This window comes from Gossypium hirsutum, chromosome D04 (genome assembly GCF_007990345.1).
Source record: "Gossypium hirsutum isolate 1008001.06 chromosome D04, Gossypium_hirsutum_v2.1, whole genome shotgun sequence".
NCBI classification, from domain to species: Eukaryota; Viridiplantae; Streptophyta; class Magnoliopsida; order Malvales; family Malvaceae; genus Gossypium; species Gossypium hirsutum.
Genome location: NC_053440.1, coordinates 26,832 through 50,296, shown reverse-complemented (window position 1 = coordinate 50,296; position 23,465 = coordinate 26,832). Strand labels below are relative to the sequence as shown.

Sequence of the window (23,465 nt, the reverse complement as noted above, 5' to 3'; positions counted from 1 at the left end):
AGTGTATTGGGCCTGGGGTTTTGGGTATTTTAGGCTGAATTATGTTTGGTATTAGAAAATTCGAGTTTGAGCTATTTTGTAGTAGGGTTTTGGGTTTAGTTGGGTCTGTAATCTGGGCTAAGTTAATTGGGTCTGTAAAAGCTGGACATTAATAGTAGAATTTATTTATTTATTTGGTTTTTATATTTGTATCGGACCGGGCAAAAATGAGCTCTTACACAAATTATCATCCTCATTCAGCACAACATTGTATGACATTTATAAGGGCTCAAGATATAATGGAATAAACTATTATGAGTATGCCTTTCGTACAGAATGGTCAAGTAATTAATCAACCCAGTCGTACAAATGATCCCACTTTCCCACATTCCCTGATTGATCATGTGCGAACCGTCCACCAGATTTCTCTAAAACTCTCATCTCCAGTGGTAAGGACTGAACATTAATTATATATACTAGTTATCTGTATACTTCTCAACCTTATAGTAAAATTGAAATAATCTACAGGTAGAAAAAGAAGTTTGTCGTAATGATAAATCATCACGAAATGCAACAAGCGTTGGGATTTTCATCGCTAAAAAGCTGAGGAGCAGGCGGCATTTGCTCGATAACGTAAAGGGGCTGGTAATAGTAAATCATTCTCTTCATGGTTTCCTCCTCGTTACCATGATTGCCACTATTTTCCTCTGCTTCTGCAGATCCTTCTTTCTTCCCTTCTTCTTTGTTTTCACCTTCTTCAGGGGACTTTTCTTCTTTTTTCTCTGCGTTTTCTTCAGGTTTGGCTTCTTCGGTCGGCTTCTCTTCGCCCTCTTTCTTTTCTTCTTGTTTCTCTGGCTCAGGTTGAGGCTCAGGCTCTGGTTGAGGCACGATCCTTGCCTGTTTTTTCGTGCGTCTATATACATAATCCACTAGCTTGTTTGCATCCATGGTGCCCGTCACTGTAACTTTTCCTGTGCTATGCTCTGTTACGGCAGTCTGTACGCCTGTAACATGTGTCCATTAAACAACATCAATCATCCCTAATGAATTTTTGGGTAAATTATACCCAAAGTTAATAAACTAGTAGTAAGTTTATGTTTTGAATATTTAACTTCAAAAAGCTACAAAATGAGTATTGAACTATTCAAATGTTTTCATTTAAGTCACTGGCTTGTACCGGCTGCACCAATCAAAAGCTCTTAATCCCATTTCTCTTTGATAGTTCATTTATTTTCATGAAACAACTTTGGTCATCACAAATCTATGATCCAAAATCTAAAAAACTTTCTTGTCCAATCTCCTACACTAGCCGTCAAAAGACTTAGATCTAAGGTATATTCTTCTACTCATCAATGGGTACTGATCTATCGTATTGATCGTTAAATCGTCGCTTGAAACTCACTAACCGAACTTAAAAAAACACACTTAACAACCCAGTAACTTAAATAAAAACTTTTAAATAATTCAGTAACTTAAATGAAAACTTTCAAATAGTTCAGTAACCATTTTGTATCCTTTTAAAGTTATATTCAAATTTATCAAACCTTGGATGTAATTTACTAAGTGCTTGTCACGTTGGAAAGGCCCCACCACCGCCATTGTCTGCCTAATATGGAATTCCTTTTCTGTCTTATATTTCTTTAGTTTCCCATTCAGTTGGTCAATCACACTCATAAATTATCATCTAGCTTTTTGCGGTTAAGTGGCAAAAGGGTACGGTTGTTGAATTGGCATGAAACTTAACCAACATTATACCTCTCATTTTTAGTATCTTTTTCTTGAGCTGGTCAGCACAGGCTTGGCAATGCATGTCTACATTAAGCTCCACGGTTGCTAATCCACTAACCTGGAATTATCAAACCAATCAACACCCTTCAATACTTCTATATATGAAGTAAATGAAATTATAAGACGTTAGATGAGACCTGTGAAGTGACAACTTCTGGTATAGGTTCACCCTCAGCTGGTGGCAAAGGAGACAGTACTTTAGCTCTTCTCTTGGTTTTCTTCATGATCTTAGCACATATTGTTTGAGGCTCAATTATTCCCTTTATTGTCACTTGGTTTTGAGCCATGTCGATCTCCACTCCTTCCACACCTGCTAACCATTTGTGTATATTTTTATTTGTCTCAAAATAGAGATAAATAAGTAAAAGAATCAAAGAGGCAAGTCGGAGTATATTTTATTTTCTCTAATAAAAAAATTAGATAAATTAGTCCTTAAACATTATATTAACAGTAATTTGATCTTTTCTGTTAAAAAAATTATCTATTTGTATTGTTAAAAACTGACGTGATTGTTGGAATAAGTAGACAATGACATATAACATGCCACATGTATCTCATACTAATGTACAAGATCAATTTTTAATAACAGGAATGGAGACAAAAGCACGGTTTGCTCTTTGAGTTAATGTATAAGAATTAATTTATTTTTTCTTAGTAGAAATAATAAAAATACAATATGACTCATAATATGAGATCCTTGATACTTTTACCAAATAAATATATACCAATTAATTTATATGGATAAATATATAATTACCTCTAATCTTCATGATGGATTTCTCAATCTTCTTTGCACATCCCACACAATGCAAGTCCACTAACAAGATAAAAGGAGGAGGCGGAGGGGTGGGTGCCGGTGGTTCCCCTTTCTTTTCTTCTGTTGCCTTCTCTTCTGCCTTCTCATCCTTTTTCTCCTCTGGTTGAGCCTCTACCGGCGGTTGTTCCTGCCAAACATTTCCAATTAATGCCAACATAAGTTAGTAAAAAGGAACCCATATTGAATTATATACGTGCATGCAAACTGTTTTCCTTTCTTTAACAAAGCCAGTCTCTCACCTGCTTAGTTTCCTCACCCATTTCCTCTATAAATTAACTTAAATAACTAAGTCAGGTACTTGGTTAAGCAGTAGTAGAGTAGGTTTTATATAGAAGAGAGTGAGATGGAATAAGGGATGGACGGTGGGGTTAATAGTATATGAAGGAAAACTATGGGATTCCAAAGCACATGTAGTGCCACTCAGCATACAAAGAACCTCTTAGTTTAATATTTCTTTTTGGAGGTCTTTCCGATCTCCAAGGCAGAATATGTAAGGAAAAAAGGGGCCGGGGAGGTAACCAGTGGAGCAGAGTTGGCAGATTTATAGACAAGATTGAGGGAGCTGAATCGGATAAAAGGATAGATGAGAAAAGAACCAATTTGACGATGATAATGCCATACTTCTTCCATCTTCCACCGAACTTGGGGTGGATTTAGTGACCCTTGTTCTCTCTCAATTTTACTATTAAGCAAATTAGTTTTTTTTAAAATTAGAATAATTTAATTCTATTAAGTAATTAAAGGTAATTAATCATGATATTAATATTTTTTTAATTTTAAATAAATTTAATTGATATGATAATAAATTTAATTTTCATAATTTATATATTTTATCAATTTGATCATATTAAATAATAAATTTTAATTTTTTTTAGAGGTGGTGATCTGTCAGACAAGTGTTGGGGGAATCTAGTACCGCCAAATCACATGCTTTGTCAGCTATGAAAACCTTGGTTCTATTGCCACGTATGTATCCACGATGACCCACCTCGAAAGTGGTTGTTAAATTTGGTGTTGGTTCTTTGTCTTTGGTTTTCCGCCTACCAATGAAAAATGGTCACATCTTTAACCATAACTACATGTGTTTGGTATGTTAGGAGCCAGCATTAGTTTTTGTCGGATGCATCATCCATATATCCTACTGGACATGAAAGCGCTGCTTAACTGTTAGCCTAGCTTTCGGTTGGATACACATGGAGCACAATGTCCACTCATTTTACCTTTATTTTCTATGTTTGAACTTCTTCGAATTTGTCTCTTTTTACGTTAAATTCCTAAGCTTCATGTTACATTGTTTTTTCAATGTGCAATCTCTTTACTTGTATCAATTTTGTTTCTTTTATGTAGAGATAAAAAAAAAACATATATTACTAAACATGCTTGTATTAAATGTGTGTCATCATTATTTATATTGATGTAAGTGCTTAACAAGAGAGGAGATGATCATGGTAACAAGAAAGTCGGTTCATCTAGATAGGCAAAGAGCTGGAGTGAGAGAAAAAGGAAAAAGGAAGCTTAAGGTAAGTATTCGGGACGTGCTGGGCTGAATGCTTAAAAGTTGCCAAAAAGGGAGAGAAGAGTTTCTTGTCATTGTGTGTTGGGGTGTATATAGGGGGAAAAGAACCCCATGTTCGGTAGTGGCATGTCGTTGACAAACTCAGGATATGGAGAATGTGTGATCAGTCAAGTGATAAGATTGTTATACCTTAGTTGTCATCAAGTATAGTATTATTTTGACATTCTCTTTTTTTAGATAATACAAAGTTGCTAGTCCTAGTAGTTCCCTCTTGGGGAATAAATGCATACTAAAAATTGGGTGTCTGGATTGAGGGTCTGTTATTTAGCGGGTTAATGGCTAATCACGTAGTGACCAGTCGGGTGGTATAAGTCAGAGCCTCAAAAGGTCGTCCATAGTAGCCAGAGGATGCAAGTTAAAAAAGACCATCTGAAGATGCTTCCAAAATGCTTCTTGTGATGCCACGTGTTCATATCGAAGTAGGGGTATAACAATTTAAATAATATTTTTTTCTATCATATCCAAAATTAGGTTTATCTGTAAAATTGAAATGTTAACAATTAGTTATGTTATGCTTAGGAAGGAAGCATATACCAATTTTGGAGAAAAATTATAAAAGAAATGTAGAGATGGCTGAAACGTGGGATCAAAAAATATTAAGTTTTTGCGTGTAAAGATGTATTGGAAAGTAGATATCACATGGGATGCTGACCTTGAAATTACAAACCTTTGTCTTCCTTTTTCTTTTTCAACTTCTTTGCCTTTCTTAGGTTTCCGAAAGGCTATTATACTATAATTCATGTTTATAATATATAAAAAAAAATCGAATCCCTCAAAATTTTGATTTAAATTTCAAACTAACTAATTCTTTTATTTTTTAAGAAAATTATTTTCTGTGATCGGAAATTTTCAATTTAAAATCAAAGCTTAACTAATGATACATATCCTGTGTAATATATATTAAAAAAAGGATGTGCAACGAATTCGAGTAGTAGATTCATTAGATGAAGTGAGTTCATCCATGATCGATATCAAGATTCGATTTGTAAGTTTACTTGTTTAATAGTGTAATGTGCGCATGTATGAATTTGAACCTATAATGTCTAAAAAAACAATGGATATGTGACCATATTTGAAACTTGGTTATGAAGTTAAATATTCCATTAACCCATTATTCGTAAAAGTGTCATGAGGACCTCTATATTAAGATTCAGATTACATTTTGTCTCTTTTACTAAAAAAATGAGCAAATTAGTCTCTGTACAATAGATTAAAGAGCAAATAAATTTTTTCTGTTAAAAATTTCATCTATTTGGACAGTTAAAAATTAGCGGAATTGATGGAATAACTAAATAATAACATGTGACGTGCCACATGTATACATGGACTAATTTTTAACACCAAAAATAGATAAAGTTTTTAACAAAATGACCAGTTTACTTTTTGATCTAATAATATATAAAGATTAATTTATCTATCTTTAAAATAAAAGTAAAATACAATTTCACTTCTAATGCAAGGACCTCTATAATCCTTGTAGCCTGGAATACCAAACTTTATCGATCTGGAATATTTCTCCTTCCCAGTTCCGATCTATCAATTCGACGGGAAGAAAGCAAGGCTAATACGCATTGCTATGTCGGTTTGGTGTTCCAAAATTGACAGATAAAATAAAGTATGGAGCAGAAGGGATGAGAAAGTGAAAGCCTAACTTGCATTTGTGGCAAATATTTGGGATAACCCAAAACCAACGGAATTACAAGAATTCAGACTCTTATTTCTTTCTGCTCCATAATTAGTCTCACCCACTTCCACCCAACAATTATATCTTCTAACTTGTAAGTGATTCACACCCATTTTGGGCTGAAAATATTTGTGTGAAAACTGTATTCTGAAAAAAAAATTATATGAGTAGCTTTCTTTTAAGTAGACATTCATAGTTCTAATTTCAAAATTTTTAAATATATTTGGTTTTCTCTCTCACCAAGTCGAAAGCCTCATAATTTTTGATAATTTCAAACACTAAAAAACATGATTTTGATAAAAATATATTTTGATTGCTAATTTGTGATTAAAATTTTAATTGAGTGTAATTATAAATTAAAAACTTAATTAAATGACAATAATGGAAAAAGATGTAGAAAAGTAAGGGGTGTTTGGTGTCCCAACTAATAGCATGGGCGGTTTGTAGAATCTGGATGATTGATTAATCAAACCATTAAAGCAATCAATTCTCAACCACCCAATTACTTTTGTTTTCTAAATTCTAGTACACTTACTTTTTACAAAATCAAATCACTTCATTTATTTATTCATTAATATTTTCAACTGTCTTCACAAAGTGATCCCCTAATGCATTTTCAAAAATATCGAAACAAATAGTTTTTATAGATACTAAAACATATATACAAAATATTTTAATTTAAAAAATATGAAGTGATATGTAATATAGTTACCTACCACTACATTCCATCGAATTTTTTTAAAGAAAAAGAAAACCAATACATTTAAGGGAGGTCAACTGCTTCCAGAGAAGTTTCTGAAGTGTTGTTTGTTCGGAATCGATGGGCCCTTCAATGAGACGGTATTGTCCTCGGGTTGAGCTAAAGTTTTGTTGCCCAATTTTATAGAGAACTCGAGTGCTTGAGGTGAACAAGTTCAACCAGAACGGGAGTGCCTCATTGGATCAAGTTGTGTGTGGCGCACAACCACCTATTAAGGGAACGTGAACTTACGCTCTTGGTAGAGTTTTAACCCATGCCCCATAAATGAAAACAATGGGCATGTATAAGTGGTTGTGCGTGCTCAAACCAACAAGGCATTTCTACTCTGTTCAACCCATTGCCTAAGGCACCCAGGTTTTCTGTAGAGATCATCATTGTTCTAACATCGTGAATCGTATTCTTTGACATAATTAAACATCTTTCATACATGGTTGTACTATAAAGACTAATGTTGGGTGTGCCACAATTTGTGCAGTGCAATGTGAGTGATCAAGATAAGATTTTTCTCTCCTACATAGTGGGAGAAATATATTAGCCCTCTTGATTTAATGAAACTAGAAATGCATGAGCATACTCAAATTAAATGATATGAGATATCATACTTATTTGTTTATCTTAGTTTACTCGGAAATTAAGAAACAAGAGATTTAAGGTAAGACTATTCCATGATTTGTGTTCAATTAAATATAAAGGACAAAGGGATATACTACGTAATAATATTATCATAGAAGACCATGTCGAACCACATCTTCTTATGACTTGGGTAGCAGTAATGCATTGCTAGATGTCGCTCACTGTTTGTAACATTAGAATTGTTTTAATATTACTACCAACGTTACAAGATCCTAGAGGGTCACACTCTTTGGTAGCGACAATCGGAATGTAATGAAGGTTAGGATTATGTTTAACCTATCTTAAAAGTTAAATTGATTAAAAATATTCTAATAATTAATTTATTTAATAATATTAAAATAAATCACAATATATGTATTTAGCTTATGCGCATATATATATAAAAAGGATTAAATTATAAATATGCCTTTTTGAATTATTAAATATTGTATTTAATGAAAATTCGATTAAGAAAATAAAAAAAAAAGATGTTAGGATTTAAATTAAATCGATATCACCTTAAGCAAAGGAGAAAATCTCGTTTTAAGAGATGTATATTATATTTTCCCTCTTAGTGGTTAATGGTTTTGAATAAAAGGAAGGACTAATCCCATACTCAAAGTAACCTGAATTAAAACTTTGACTAGCAACAAAATTCAATTCTTTTTGAAAAAGTTTTAGAGTTTTTTTGATCGTTTTCTTCTAGGTGGATAACGTAGAGGTTGGGAATTTTTCATTGTTGTGTTGTTTTCAGATTGCGTAAGGTATATTTTTGACCTTCTCTCAATCCTAGTTTGTTCTTCAGACATGGATCCATAGCTTGTAGTCATCATAATATATTTTACTGTTGTGCCAAGAGGTGTATCGGCAATCCATTTGTGGTACCTGAGCCACTTGTATGATACAAATTCAAGCTACTTTCGATTGAATGATGTGATTGTATGAGATACATGTTTTTTGGTTCGATTTGACTGATTTGTTGCATACGATATATATGTTTTCTATTTAGATTAATTTATAGCATGATTCGTATTTGATTAAATGTTAATCACATGTTATAATATGTTTTATTGATTCACCTAATTAATTTGTTAATTGTTAAACTGGATGCTTATTGGAGTTTGTTATTCACGGAAGTAGTTAACTATATGGTAACAAAACAATGGAACAAATGTTATTCCAATAAGAAATTACATTGATTTTGAATATGGGATATGTTTATGTTTTGGTTAAAAATTGGCAAATGTTAATGATTTTTCCACAGAAATCAAAGTGCAATTTCTTAATTTTTGTTAGGACTACGGCTCGTCAACCTTGTAAGGGGGCTACACCCCTTTGACCCCCTATACGTAGACCACATTAATTGTAGGAAAATTTATGTAATTCAAATTAACAAGTGATTGAATAACATATTATATTTGTATGCAAGTATGTTGTATACCATGGTTGATATGTACGGTGGTTGCAAATGCATGATTATAGCCCAAAAGCTTGATAGTTTTATATTTTACAAATAAATTTATATTTGTATATACATATATTAAATATTTTTAAAACATATCGATAAATCTGAAACAGTACACCAAAACATATTGCTATTGATACATATAAATTCCAATAGAAAATGGTGCGTTCACTAGTTCAATACTGACTACCTTGTCCAAAATACAAATTCATGCCTCCCTAACATTGAATTCGTGCTAAAAATAACTTGAAAGTTTTATTCTCCACATACCTTTTGATATGAGTGACCCGTCCCAATTTAAGGCCCATGATAAAAAAGCTTAGTTTCTCTCAAGGCCCAATCACTGCAGTTGGAGTCAAAACTCAATTTATTCATACAAAAATTTTATCAAGAAGAAAAGTTGAAACTTCAAAATGATAAACTTTGGAGTTCAATAAGGATTGAGGACGAATTAGGAAGGTCAAACCTTGCCTATTTACTTAAATACTCAAATTGTGACCACGAGCCCATATGGGAGAATGATAACATCAATCGGCGTCACACTTGAAGAAGCCCAAGCAAGCCGACGAGCTTAAATCATGTTATCCAGCTCATTTGGAGTAATTTACACCTAGTTATTTTGTTCAGGTATTATTTGTTAATATGGATGTATGGGCATGATTAATTTAGCCCAATAATGTTATTTTATTTTGTAAAAATTCAGTCCATGCCTTAGCCAATAAGTTGACCGAATTCCCTTTTTTATTTGCCTTAGTTTCTATACTTTGTTATTTTTTTCATGTTTAAACTTAGGGATTTGACTTACAACCTATTTAGCAAGTAATAATAGTTTCATAAGGATTCCCCTAGCCTTTTCCTATGTAAAAGCTATGTTGCCCCTTGTATTAACACATTCATTAATAAATTTTTAACTTGTGGACTCTTCAACCACCAATTTACTTACTAGGTTGTCATTTCTAGGGATTGGTTAGAGCCATTTGTGTTCTGTAAAGGATTTTATAGGATTCCATTCAATCTTTTTCCATCTTTCTTGAATATTTAGTTTATATTAATCTTTTTCTAACACTCCGTATTCTTGTGAACTTTCAAGTTCCAAGATTCAAAGATTTCTGTTTTAAACATCAAGAATATGATATTTCTCAATTTGTTTGCAATTTTCCATTCTTTCTTTTCAAATCTAGTCCAGTTTTCTCTATTCTATCAAATAGCGGCTATTTGTTTGATTTCTAGCTCAAGAACTCTTCAAGAAGTACATTTCTTATAAAAAAAATCCATCAAGAATGCATTGATTTGATGAGATCTCTCTTGTTTCTTCTAATCGATTACTTCTAGTCATCTTATTGATTTGTTTTGCTTTGATCTTGAGTTTTATTAATCTATTTGGATTGTTTTAATTTCATATACCACTCTTGTTGTTCAAGAGAGGTTTCCTTTACTTCAAGAAACCCTAATCCAAGTCAAACCCTAACTCTTCTCCTAAATCAAACCATTCTTTCCCTTTTTTTTATTTATTTTTATTCCGATTTTCATTGTTTTCTAATTCCATTTTATTTCTTCTTTTAAGTTAGATTCAAATCTTCTTCATGTCGAGCAACTTGAATATAATTCTGTTCCAGTACCCTATCACCCTCATTTTCCAAACACATAAAAAATATATCTAAAATTAATACCAAGGCTTTTTAAACTTTCTCATATCCATTCAACTAAAATACCATGTCACAAGGGATAGATATTCCCATTACTTACCATTTTGAAATTCTCTCACTAGCTTCCATTTCCTCTCAAGAACCGAAAAACCCTTGCTAAAATTTGGTAAAGATGTTGGAGAAATGAGTTTAAAAGGTAGTTTTCCAAGTGATTTCATCAAAAATCAAGGTGGGTGTTGGAATTTTTAAGAAATTTCAAGAGAAATGACAAAGGAAATGAGGGGGTGGGGGGGGGGGACTGTATATGTTGGTAATGGGGCTGGTTCCCCCTTTTCTTTTCCTTCAAAAATACCAACTCCAAAGTTAAGTCCCAAAATTTCAAGTTTTTGCCCAATTTTTTAATATGATATCTAAACAGCTCATAATAACTCCGATTATCAAATAGTCGATCTAAATAATATTTCTATCATAAAAATTTTATAATATTGACAAGAACACTCATGACAAAATTACTATTTTACTCCCTTTTTTTTTTTACTCTTTTATACATTTTTTTTCACAATATTAAGTAATTATCAATTCCAAATCTCTTAATTCACTTATAACCTTTAATATGAACCTATGTATATCTATGTATGATGAAAATTACTTCTTTTCCTTTTTCTCGATAAATTTAAAAATTTACAATTTAATTCCTATATTTTTTAAATCTTTCCAATCTGGTCCCAAATGAAATTCTCATCATATTGATACATATTCCAGCTTATCTTCATGCCTATTCAATACTTACTCACTTTTCACATTTTAGTTAAATTACACTCTAATCCTTAAATTTTTCTAAATTCGTGATTTGGTCCTCTCATCACATTTTTACTTCTAAAATTCTTTTCATTAATTTTCATATCCAAAATCAAATTTATTCTCATAATAATCCTTTCTCTTGCTTGTTTTCTAAATTTTTTTATAAATTCATTTATCCGACAATAGAATAGTGTCATGTGTCTAATCAAGAATTTTGGGATGTTACAAGAATTTGATGTGAAACTGGAACAGCTAGATGGAGAAGTTGGGAAATAAGCTATTGTAACAATTGTCGTTGCAAATACAAGAATTAATGGCTGCCAACCAAAATCGTGAAAGGGGCAAGGGATTTGACGGAGGAGATAAGAATGTCAACCAAATTGGTAGTCAACCAAATAGGCAAGAGAACAAGACAAGACAACTGGCATGTTAGGAATAGTGCCACGATATACAAAGTTAGACTTTCCTACATTTGACAGTACGTAAAGTAGGATTGACAGTGTTTCACCTGACGAGATAAGCACAGTTGTGGTTTTTCCAATGGAAAAGGAAGAACACAATCTCTCATGGGTTGCCTTCAAAGAGAATTGTACAATTTGATTTGGGCCATCGATGTGTGATAACCCCCTCGGAGAAACGATCGAGTTGAGACAAGCAGGAACGATAGAGGAGTATTGACGTCGATTTCATGAGTTGTTACCTCGGGCTGAATCTATGTGGGTAGATCAATTGAATGACATACTTACCACAAGGTTGTCAAGTTCCATTCGATTAGAAGTGGAGATGCAAAAACCTTCGAATTTAATTCAAGCAATGAACTTGACAAGAACTTTGAGAAAAACAACAATTAACCAGGTCTATCAGCTTGCATGAATCATTGTGGCAAAATACGTTTTCAAACTGAAGGGGAACTTCTGCCGTAACAACCATTGCAGAGAAAAAAGTCAATTCGGAGGGGGATGGGCATCGACATTAGACTCCAATAACCGCAAGACAAACCTTCGATTTGTTAGAAGGTTGAGTCGTGTAGAGATGACAAAACAAAGAGAGAATGGTTTTTTGTTATCAATGTAAAAAAATTTATTTTGGTTGGAGATGAAAGATCTTGACAATGTTACGTAGAATGAAGAGGAGCATATGGAAACTAAAATATCCCAACTTTCAATAATGAGAAAAAACAAAGTGTAGGAGCTATTCAATCTGGAGCTTGCGGACAAGCTCTTTTTCTAGAGGGGAGTAGTGTTAGATTTGATTATTATTATTTTATTAAGAGATGTATTAGGAGATTTTGTTAATGAGTATTTTATATGTTTTTTAATTAAAAGTATGTTTATGATATTTAGGTTTAGGTGTGTGTCTTTATTTATTATTTTACTAAGAGATCTTTAATTAAAGTATCTTTATGGTATTAGGGTTTAGGTGTTTTTTCTTTATTTACTTAGTTTAAGACTCGATCCTATTCTCGCGTTATCAACACCCCTCTTTCCAAACAGATATCCATTGCTTTTACTGAACTTAGTTCTGAATTAATGCCATAGCATAGACAACCATCATAATGGAAAGGGATTCAAAACAGAACCTTCTGCAAATGTGCTACTGCACTGGGAACGTTGGACTTCCTTTCATTGCATATAAAACACGAGAAAAATATCTTTACATAGGAATTGTTGTTACTGTAGAAGCCCTTACAATGCTTCATCTAAAATGGAATGTTTGTGTTCATTAAGGTAAAGTTCAGCAAGAGCGGTATGTAAGGCTGCACCGATCGCAAGGACATCTTCATCGAGAAAGAAATACGGGGAATGCGGAGGATGAATTGAACCCAGTTCCTCGTTTCTAATTCCAATGCTTAGCATGAATCCAGGGATTTTTTCTTGATAGAAGGCGAAGTCCTCTCCTGCCATTATCTTTTTGCCCCTCTTCACATTCTCAGGACCAAGCAAAAGGCTACCAACCTTCTGAACATGTTGATGCAAGCCATCATCATTTACAACAGCAGGATAGAGAGGGTGATCTTTTTCTTTCATGTCAATAAAAGCTTTGCATCGGTGTACGGCTGCTTGTCCTTTAATGACCTACAGTAAGTTACCGGTACATAAAAATGCTTAAGCTGAAAATGAAGGACATCTTTGACTCAGCTTTTAAGAACAAAACAATTTCGAGGAAGCCAAGATCTTAAAAGACTAAGTTGAATATAATATGACCTGAAGCTGATCTATGATAGTAGAAAAATGATCCATCAGCAATGCAGCAAAGAACATAGAACAATGAGATACTCTCATAAAAATAGCAAAAATCATATGATAATTCCCAGAGCACCAATACAGCAGGCCAACAGAGAAATCATAGCAGACAAGATTATTTTATGAGAACAGCATCTCAGAAAGGAAGGAGGAAAAGAAGATTGTTAATTTCACAAGAAAGAAAGAGAAGAAAAAGAGAGTGGCTACTGCTCTGAAAGGAAAAGAGAGGAAGAAAAGAAAAGGAGAAACGAGAGAAAATCAGAATATATTTTTCATACTTTACCCTCAAACTTAGAGAAAATATATACAAGTGAAACTATACATAAAAAGGAAAGGTAATCTCCTAATTTCCTTAATTTCAGCCTATTAAAATCCTAAATCAAAGTCTTAAGATATATACATGTCTTAACAAAGATGAACAAACCAGAAAGGTTACAATAGTTTGTCCACTCTATAAAGGGAAAAGAACCACACACACACACATATTATATGTTAGTAAAACAATTAGCTCAAAAAGGTAAGACTTAGCTAAGGGCAGAACGCATGCTAGGAGTTTTCTTACTATCAATGGGAAAATCATGATTCTCATGGTTATTGCTAAAACCTAAAAAGACAAAATATTGCTGTGTACCTCTTTCAACCTTTGTTGTAGTTTATGCAAGCCCTCAGTGGTGAGACTCCTCAAAGTGCCCCCAAATTCGACATATGATGGGATCACACTGAATGCGGATCCACCTCTAATAAAAGTAACAGACAACACCTTACAGGGGAAACAAAGACATCGGGCATTAGGTTGCATTGGATGCCTTGCATACTTTAACCAGAATATATGCATTGTTTGTGTGTATCAGTAAATGATAGATGTCAAATTTGCCAAAGAATAGGCATAGAATATTCCTATACTTCAACAAGTTAGGGTAAGTCACAATTAATTTGAGAATGGATATCTAGATAAGAAAATGGGAACATACTTGACTGTGGAGAGGATCTGCTTCTCTAGAGATTAGCTGTTGCAGTGCCAAAATTGCAAAGGATGCAGCAAGTATTGGATCTACAGTTGAATGAGGTCCCGCAGCATGCCCACCAACTCCTTCTATTTTGGCTTCAAAGATGCATGTAGCGGCTAGGACTGGCCCTGAAACCAGTGTTATGCTTCCTGTCAATGTGCTATAATCAATGTGCATTCCAAATATTGCTTCAGCGTCACCTAAAGCTCCTTCCTTTATCATGTGAGATGCACCAGCACCCCCCTCCTCTGCAGGTTGGAAAAGTAATCTGACAGTTCCCTTCAGGGGCATATAAGGGAAAATGTAACTTGAGCCAACTTGAAATTTGTGAATCTTTAACATTTACCTATGCGCACATGTTAGGTTGTCATATATGTTTGCTTGTGTGTATATATATATATATGGACATGAGGTTTTATGGAATCAATATTAGGAAGAGTGTCAAATGCTACTACATGATGTTGCGAGAAAAATGACTACTAATAGCATCTTTTTTATCTCTTGCAAGTTCCTAATTAAACTATATTTATGAAATGGAGGCTGTATATATGGCACTGTTCCAAACGAAACCTGTATAATATCGTATAAACAAGCTGAAACTGTAAATACAGGAACAAAAGAATTTGCAATAAGCCTACAAATGCATTTTTAGCTAAGTCAAAGGCTCATACAATCAGTTGAGAAAAATCCAAGTCAGAGCTAACCTTAAGCCTGTCTTTGCGTTGATTAAGCAACTTGGCAGCACCAAGAAGCATGGTAGTGTGAGCATCGTGCCCACATGCGTGCATTTTGCCATCTATTTTGCTCCTATGTTCCCAATCCACAAGCTCCTATAAAAAACAAATTCAGGCTAACAGAAACACGGACTCTCCGATGATCAGCTGCATAAATAAAAGATTAGGAACAAAAGGATGGTCAAATTTAGGATGACCTGAAGAGGAAGAGCGTCGATGTCAGCACGAAGAGCAACGATGGGTTTAGAACCAGAGCCAATTTGGGCGACAATACCCGTCTTGGCAAAGGGGTAAGAATAAGGGATGCCAAGTTGGTCCAGGTGTTGGCGGATAAGAGCACTAGTGTTGTGTTCTTGGAAGAGAAGTTCTGGGTTTTCGTGGATCTGCCTCCTGATAGAAACCAACCAATCTTTTTCCTGCTGGGCTGAGCTAAGGAGTTGATCTTTGTAATCATGATCAACTCTGCCATGTATAGCAGAGAGGCAAGCAAGAGAGACAAGCAGAGTGTGCAAACGGGCAACCATCTCGGTAGCGATGGCAGCCACGAGTTGCCAATACAATTTGGCAACAGATTGATTCAACTGAAGTAGCCAACAGGCAGGCGGAGGCAATGAAAAATTGATGAGGTCTGGACCCAAATTGTGGGGTGTTCATCTCACTGGGTGCAAACCATAATTGTATAAAAGAAATAAAAACTGTCTCACCTACCATTGACCTCATGACATGCCAAATGCTAGGGGACATTACTGCAGTAGCTTTGAAAATTTTTCTTATCATATTTTTTTTGTGTTCTTTATAATTATTGAAAATCTCTCAAAAATCATTCTATATTCTTTAATCATATTTGGTATGCATTTAGAATTTTTGGTTTTCACGTTAGAATTAATAAATTTAAAAATTAAAAATTAAATAAATAAAACAAATTTTATAACACGAATCATTATTTGATAGTTACTCATAATTTTTTCGGCACTTTCTTTAAAAAAAATTGATAATCTCTCGGACTTTTTTGGTATGCTTTCAAAATTAAATTTTAGCACAAGAAATCAATATTTTATATTTTTACATACTTATATATACTAATAAATTTTTTAAAAAATAAATAATTAAAATTTTATAATGTGAACCATTATTTGGTAGTCTTTCGTAATTTTTAGTGTGTCCTTGAAAATTTTGGTATAAAAAAATGTTTTTGTATACTTATAAAAGTTATTATATATTAATAAATTTTAAGACATGAAAATAAATATATTTGGTAATCCCTCATATTTTTTTATTAATTTTGTAATCTTTGATATCACTAATACATTTTAGTACTAAATACTACTAAATTTAAAATATTGAAAATTAAACAAATACCTTTCATATTTTTTGGTATGTTTTTTAAAGTATGTTTCATATTATTTTTGCATACTAAAAATTATGTTAGGATTTGATTGAGGCCAACCAATATTTAATATTCAAAAAAATATTATTTTTGCATGCTACAAAATTTATTTTATATAAAGATAAATTTTAAAATTATTGAAAATTAATTGTTGTTTTGTTTTTAATTACTTAGGATTTTCCTTGAAGGATATTTATTATATTAGGTATTTTTTTGTTACTTTAGTATTTATTATAATATTTTTTTAATTTTGAAGTAGTACCAAATATTGGTTTGTCTTAACAATTTTCTTTCTTTATTTAATTTTTAATAATTTTTAATCTATAAATTAATTTTTTAGTATATCAAAATTTGATTTCGAAACCATATTAAAGAAAATAGTACATAAAATATATGAGGGAGTAACAAAAATTTTGTTAATTATTTGGTTACTCCCAAACAGGAACTCCAAACAATAGAAAAGAAAAACTTTGAAACTTCATAGAGACAAAAGCAGTTTCTGGGAAGAATAGTAAACCACATTTATAGAACTCCTTGACAGACTTAAACACGTCGTTCTGGGGAAACAGCCATGACCAATGGCATTTGACCACTTGTGCAATGTCAAGTCAATGCTCTATGTTACGAGCACTTTTCCCCTAAAATTCTGCATTTATGACAGTTACCCTAAAACAACTCCGGTGCTTCGTAGGGTAAGTTATTTCCTACCACTAGATCCTCAATATATTGTGGAAAGCCGCTTTGTAACCTCTTATTCGAATTTGGGGCTATTGTTATACCCTTTTGCTACTCGAACACGTGCCAACATAAAAAAAAACGTTGACCTTTCTGTTGACCCCACTAAAAACTATGCCTTAACGAGCCATTTACTTGGACAAAGGGAACACCAACATCCCGTGTCCTTGCCCATCTATTCTCAAAGCCTTGGGGTAAGGACATTTGCCTTTCTCAAAGGATCAGCCATCCGCTTTTTAAGTGTAAACACTCTTCAAGTGTAAAAACAGCCTCGATTATGTTGGATCTATCTAAGCGTAACAACGTTGTACTAATTGAAGGAATAACATAATGGACTTCATGGTATGCATCTTTCGCGCATTGGATGAGGATAATTTTCTTCATAGCAATATACCATGTCATGCTAATGGACCAGGGGATCTTTCCTGTAAATACTTTGATTAGTGACGAAAAGATCAGATTTCAGCATCCTAAAATTACTCTAAGCAATTATCCTCTGAGTTAGCCTATCCCATTATCCTTGTTCCAACTCTCAACCTCCATAGCACCACCTTAATTTCTTGTTCAGCACTATAACAACATATATACATTTGAATTTTAATTGGAAATTTTAAAGAATTTTTGAAAACCGTGTTAAAAATTTAATTTAAACTGTTTGAATAAATTGAAAATGTTTTATACATTAAAAACTTTTTAAATTAAGTATATTGAAATTTAAAAAAAAAGTAATAAATAAAAATAATGTTACAAATTTTAATATTTTTTAATTTTTAAAGGCATTTTAACTTTGTTATATATTTAGAGTAAAAATTTCATAATTGAAACAATGGAGGTTATTCCATTCCAAAAAAGCATATAGAAAGTGAAGTGAACCCTTAGTTTCACCTCTCCTAATTTCCTCTTTTCTAAAGTTCTTATATGTTGGTTGCAAGAATCCTCATTTTTTGTTCTCATTAATCACTGATTGAATTTTATGATTAAAAACTCAAAGATTGTGAAAAAAATATTTATACATAAAAATACTAAATATTAATATGTGCAGTTTATAAAATAATGAATATTTTTTCTAAAATTAAAAAGATAGATGGTGGCAAAAAAATATATTACAATATCATTCATTAGAAAATAACTTACATTTAATTTTTTTTTGTCAACTCTATTCATGTAAAAGGTTTTTAGAAATAAGTAAAAAAGTAGCTTTATATAGAAATTAAAATTTCATAATGGAAAAAACCTCTGAAACGATGCTTAAATATAAATTTTTACTATGTTTACTGGGTGGAGTTTATATATAATCTGTCTGCAAAGTGATTCACTATTGGATCAATGTTTCCTTCACCTTACCTACTAACATGGGGGTTTCGCTCTATACATTCTGATGCTTCAAATGATAGTCTAGTACTTTACATTACTGCACAATTTCAGTGGGCCACTGCTCTATTCTAAGATGGACTCACCATGCTACCCAAAGACTGATTACTACCTGTAACCTGCCTATATGTAATGAAATATATATAAATATATACATGTATACCTTCCGCTTCTTCTTTCCTTTCCATTTCCCCTGTTTAACCAGCAAATAAGGGGAACCAGTTCCATTATCCGCCCAATCACTGACGAAATGCCACTTCGATGGAGTGATGCCCTTAAATTTCATGTTCCTGCGATCATTGGCGTTGGAGTGGGGGTCCCCTGCTTGATAGTATGAGAGAGTTGAGGTTCTTCAGCTTGATGTTGACCAAACAGTATTACAAGAACCATGGGACAAGGGTTGCACCATAAAACATTTTCAGGCTCTCCCTGGGGCACTCCTATGGTTAACATGCATAGAGCACAGTCTACTCTAGATCCTTCAACTTCTCTTCATTTCAATGCCCCATACAAAATTTGCCATGTAAGTTTCCTTGCATCTCAAATTTTGTCATTATGCTAGCTGGGAACAAGGCATTGTTATCGGTGAGAACACCACTGTAAGTCGGGCGTGATCAGAGAGAAAATAATTTTCAGGCCACCTTCCCTTTTCCACTTCTGGAGGAAATAAAACTGCATTCTTCACACTAAAACCAGTAGCTTGCTTCTTCCTACCATATTTTTCAGTCACCTTATGGCCCCTTTCTTGGCCTTCTTTGATGTCTCCATCTCCTGGCTCTGACCATGTAGGTTTCCAGATTCGCAGCTGCAAAATCATTATTCCGCAGCATTAGCATTATGTGTGTGTGTGTGTGTGTGTGATAAGTCTGCCCAATGGATTTCGTAAGAATTTGAGTTAGCAATGTCTGTTTTCAATGCTTTGTACATTATTTATGCGTTGTCTATAGACCATATACACAACAACGGCATAGTGCTTCTTGCAACACCTGAGAAAACGTTACATAAGAGTTACCTGAAATTCTTTGTAGTCAACAACACCGTTTCCGTCAATGTCTGCTTGAACCCACAAGTCATTTGTCTCTTCAACACTTAGTCCATAGCGATGACCGATTATATTGAACTGTAGAAAGACAGAACACTGTAGTAGTTATGTTCTCCTACTAAGAAACAAGATGACAAAAGAAAAAAAAAAGAGATCCCAATTGGAGGGAAGTTCTAATACCTGTCGAAGAGCTTCACAGAAACCTGAGTAGGTAATGTAATCACCATCATTGTCAGCCTTAAGAAAAGCAAACGCATCATCTTCTGTCAATGAAGCTTTCCTTAGTTGATTCTGAAATAGAACTTTTCCGTCAGATAAAAATGTTCCAAAGGAGTAAAAACACATTCTGACAGGGCAGAGAAAGAAAATGAAAACCAAGGGGAACGAAGAAGTAGAACGACAATGTTAAGCTCCTGACCTTGAACATGCCAAATACTGCTTCAGTCCAACTTGTTTTCAGAAGTTTGCGATAACTATTGGGATTGAGAAGCCATATAAAATCCACACCGCATATGTTTCCCCGATGATTGAGGTGACTAACCCACTGTTCTTAAAACACAGGTATCAGAAAATTACTAGACATTTAATTAAAAGTTTTAGCAAAAGGTCAAGTGAAATATCAATGTCCTCCTATAGTACTCCTAGTGGGAGCGTAGAGATATTTACCTTGTGTGCATCTGCATCGGTGTACTGGTGAGCAGTATCATATGATGATACAAAGCCTTGGGACCTAAGGAACTTGTAAACGTGCCCGCGTTTGCTCCCATTCCAGTCTCTGTAGGAAAATGAGAAGGAAAATAATTAGTGTGGCTCTACAAGGGCAAGATATTAGTATTTGGTCCAAACTAAAAGAAATGAAGCATATATTCACCCGCAAAGCATAATTGGTAAAGGATTAAGATTATATTCCTTCTGATAAGATTCGACATACTGCAAGATTTTGTAGACCTGTCAAAAGAATTAGTATATAACAAGGATAAGAAAACGTATTGATGAAAAAGTTGAGGTTAAGTAAGAAAGGGTGTATTACCTGATGCAATCGCACTATACACAAACTTGAATCATGAGGAAAAAGCAAATGGGTATTGACAATAAGAATTTCTTGGCAAGGATCGTTGTTTCGGCATTGTGAAGCAGGGGTAACCAACTCAACATGAAGCAATTGTGCAACCCGGTCTCCACAATCATTGAAATGCAATTCCCTATAATTAATAACCCTAAAGTAGTCCTTATGCACCGCAGTTAACGGACCTGTTATCTCCAACAGAAAAAGGTCTAGTTAGAAGGAATCTAGAATGGAAGAAAAATAGACCACTTCATTGCTTAACCTTTAGGTAACCATTTTATCATTTCCTTCAAAATGCATGAACCCCAATGTCTATAAACCATTTCGAAAAAGGGCAAATAGAAAGTAGAAAGGCCTAAACCTCAAAACCCAATTCATGAGACTTCAAATAGTGTCTTAGTTGGGAGAAGTGCAAGTATTGTACGAAATATTAATTATGCAAGTTGTGCTTGCAGGATCGAACCATCAACCAAGGCTCAAAAGCCTTTCTTTAGCAGGTCATATCTACATCAACCGAAGCATTTCTTAAACTCTGTGAATTTCTTCGGGCTCTCCTCGAAATACAGGAGACAAAACTCCGAATGAGAAAATACTTTTCCGTTAAAAGGTCCAAGACAGCCTCCCTCAACAAGTGGAAAAGTGATACTATATGATTGTCGGCATCAGCTATCCTAATCAAGACTTATGCGGTTGCTGACTTAGTTATGGCCTACTGGTTAAGCACTAAAAAGTATGCCTGGCGGCTGCATATTGAGACACTATTCGTAATATTCATATACTGAATTAGATAAATAAATAATAATAGTTACCATCACCACGGTTGTTGGTACGTCCAAGCTTGAATTTAAGATAACCAGCATCACCAAGCCTCTTCTCATACATATTTACAAGCTCGTCATTTCCAACCCAGAATTCCTACGGCAATGTAAATTAGAATAATGAAAAAGGGAAAAAAAAAAAGGCTGTTGCAGATTCATAATAATAACAACAATCAATAATATCGGAATGAGAAGAGATACCTGCAGACAAATAATGGAAGATCTCTCCTATAATAAAGAATCCAATATTCGTTGGTTCCTGGCCAACCAATATGCCCTATAATCGCTTTCACGGCTATTCTGGTCCTGAATCCATTCAATATTTGCAAAACAAAACAAAAAATGAAAAAGAGTAATCCAATGCAATAACATATATATATATATATATATATATAAGAAAACCTTATGAGAAAGGCGTTTGTAAATGGGAGCGAGGATGTTAAAAGTGGTGCAGGTAATGCAGGGTTGGTGAGGATGATCCTTCAAGGAAGATGCAATCGCATAGCTTCCAATCCTTGACACTCTTCCCTTCATCTTTGTTCTCCTATCCTTTCTCATTTTCGATTTTTACAACAAAATCCAACGAAAAATGATAATAATGAATTAATAATTAAAACAAAATCAAAAACAAAAACAGAGTCCTTCCTGAAAGTTGAACGGACGTGAGGATTGATTTTGGGTTAAGGGTTTGAAAGAAACAAATAGCGGCGGTTTCCCATTCATGAAAGAGAGAAAGTGAAAGCACCACCACGACCGCCACCCGGACGATGGTCTTTGGTTGCTCTGCTTTCAACTAAAACAAAGCCCAACCTCATATTTACCTTCTTCTTGTTATAGAATTCGTTTATTTCACCACTTACTCCTCTCCTTATATTTATACTATCTTTTTTCATTTTTTGTTTTATTTTATTGATATAACTGTCATTATGTTCTTATCCTTTATATCTTATTTACTTTTTCGAATTTCGGAATTTATTTTTAGAAATTTACAATTTTGTATCATTAAACTTATTGTATGGTCGAAAGTTTTTTACATAGCACAAATGGTTATAGTACATCAAATTTAATATGTATAATCTATATGAATGATTATAAAATATGATGGTTGAATCATTAAAATTGTTATACCACCACATGAACTAGACATGTGGCACCTTCAGAAAGCTCTAATTCGACATATGAGAGTAGACCTTTACTCTCCATCTGTCAAGCTGTCTTCAATTGCTCAACCTCCTGGATCAACCATTCGTTGCTGAATTGCTCACTGATTGATGAGACATCCTCCTTTCATCTAGACCCATTTTCTAGTGGGAACACTTTTCTAAGTATGAACACTCTATTTAGGGACCACTAAGGCCTAATTGAATGTAACAACCTCGTATTACATGAAGGAATAACAAAATGAACCCCATTATGCACATCTCTCACATACTCTATGATGACAACCTCTTCTATAATAATTTGTCATGTCACACTAGTAAACAAGAAGACATCTTCTATAAATACTCTTCCAAACAATGAGAAAGAGTTGCTTCTTCCTTTAAGCAATCCACGAGCACTTATTTCTGCAATTAGCCACCTTATCCCCCCATAACTTTTTTCCTATCCTCTTATCTGTTTTTTGGCTTTCTACTTATATAAATGAATCGACCTCTTTTGCACCATCATCTCCTCGTTATTTTTTTCCGCGTTGAAACTTGTTTCCAAAGGTATAATTAACTTTAAAAGCAAAAAGAGGAGGAATTGAGAAAAGGAAAAAAATGAAAGGCGGAATTTTTGGGAATATGAAGCCGAAAGGAGACGCGATTCAGTCTCCACTACCATGAAACCTAAGGAATATAAATTATAAGCAAGATGACCCACAACTTGCACAAGTTGGCATTGGAAACTAGACCGACCAAAATCTGTGAACTTGGGTGCCACCCACTACCATT

General features: G+C 33.7%; 3 protein-coding genes across 6 annotated transcripts; all 3 read right to left on the bottom strand.

Annotated features, from left to right (window-relative positions):
- Positions 1–276: 276 nt before the first annotated feature.
- On the bottom strand, positions 277–3,207 carry LOC107904229 (heavy metal-associated isoprenylated plant protein 9). Its single transcript, XM_016830528.2, has 5 exons — positions 2,824–3,207; positions 2,525–2,711; positions 1,905–2,077; positions 1,735–1,825; positions 277–983 (listed from the first exon to the last, which is right to left on the bottom strand). Exons 1-5 carry the CDS (start codon positions 2,842–2,844, stop codon positions 541–543), a joined length of 915 nt encoding a protein of 304 aa, XP_016686017.1. The 5' UTR covers positions 2,845–3,207; the 3' UTR covers positions 277–540.
- A 9,501-nt stretch (positions 3,208–12,708) lies between these two features.
- On the bottom strand, positions 12,709–15,895 carry LOC107902475 (IAA-amino acid hydrolase ILR1-like 3). Of its 2 annotated transcripts, XM_041091544.1 has the most exons (6): positions 15,310–15,867; positions 15,083–15,208; positions 14,579–14,657; positions 14,343–14,506; positions 14,003–14,131; positions 12,709–13,203 (listed from the first exon to the last, which is right to left on the bottom strand). In XM_041091544.1, exons 1-6 carry the CDS (start codon positions 15,634–15,636, stop codon positions 12,814–12,816), a joined length of 1,215 nt encoding a protein of 404 aa, XP_040947478.1. In that variant the 5' UTR covers positions 15,637–15,867; the 3' UTR covers positions 12,709–12,813. The 2 variants fall into 2 exon arrangements, with proteins under 2 accessions (XP_040947478.1, XP_040947477.1); XM_041091543.1 differs by having other exon boundaries at positions 14,343–14,657; positions 15,310–15,895.
- A 2,587-nt stretch (positions 15,896–18,482) lies between these two features.
- Positions 18,483–22,445, bottom strand: LOC107904230 (uncharacterized calcium-binding protein At1g02270). 3 transcript variants are annotated; one of them, XM_016830530.2, is made up of 10 exons: positions 21,934–22,445; positions 21,733–21,837; positions 21,523–21,628; positions 20,678–20,898; positions 20,519–20,595; positions 20,314–20,422; positions 20,066–20,191; positions 19,828–19,938; positions 19,618–19,743; positions 18,483–19,410 (listed from the first exon to the last, which is right to left on the bottom strand). In XM_016830530.2, the coding sequence occupies exons 3-10, from the start codon at positions 21,593–21,595 to the stop codon at positions 19,159–19,161; spliced, it is 1,095 nt and encodes a 364-aa protein (XP_016686019.1). In that variant the 5' UTR covers positions 21,596–21,628; positions 21,733–21,837; positions 21,934–22,445; the 3' UTR covers positions 18,483–19,158. The 3 variants fall into 3 exon arrangements, with proteins under 3 accessions (XP_016686019.1, XP_016686018.1, XP_040947476.1); XM_016830529.2 differs by having other exon boundaries at positions 20,678–20,905; positions 21,934–22,396; XM_041091542.1 differs by having other exon boundaries at positions 19,618–19,725; positions 21,934–22,391.
- Positions 22,446–23,465: the final 1,020 nt, after the last annotated feature.

Bases quoted from the DNA above. Each gene is read 5' to 3' on its own strand.
- LOC107904229 (XM_016830528.2), bottom strand. From the start codon at position 2,844: ATGGGTGAGGAAACTAAGCAG. The intron at 2,712-2,823 runs GTGAGAGACTGG...AATGTTTGGCAG, and splicing joins TGGGTGAGGAAACTAAGCAG to GAACAACCGCCGGTAGAGGC. The intron at 1,826-1,904 runs GTCTCATCTAAC...TGATAATTCCAG, and splicing joins CAGAAGTTGTCACTTCACAG to GTTAGTGGATTAGCAACCGT.
- LOC107902475 (XM_041091543.1), bottom strand. From the start codon at position 15,636: ATGGTTGCCCGTTTGCACACTCTGCTTGTCTCTCTTGCTTGCCTCTCT. The intron at 14,132-14,342 runs GTATGTTCCCAT...TTCCCCTGTAAG, and splicing joins CAGATCCTCTCCACAGTCAA to GTGTTGTCTGTTACTTTTAT. The intron at 13,204-14,002 runs GTACACAGCAAT...AACTTACTGTAG, and splicing joins TACAACAAAGGTTGAAAGAG to GTCATTAAAGGACAAGCAGC.
- LOC107904230 (XM_016830529.2), bottom strand. From the start codon at position 21,591: ATGAGAAGAGGCTTGGTGATGCTGGTTATCTTAAATTCAAGCTTGGAC. The intron at 20,192-20,313 runs GTAAATATCTCT...TTTTAAGAACAG, and splicing joins CCGATGCAGATGCACACAAG to TGGGTTAGTCACCTCAATCA. The intron at 19,411-19,617 runs GTAACTCTTATG...ATGATTTTGCAG, and splicing joins TTGACTACAAAGAATTTCAG to CTGCGAATCTGGAAACCTAC.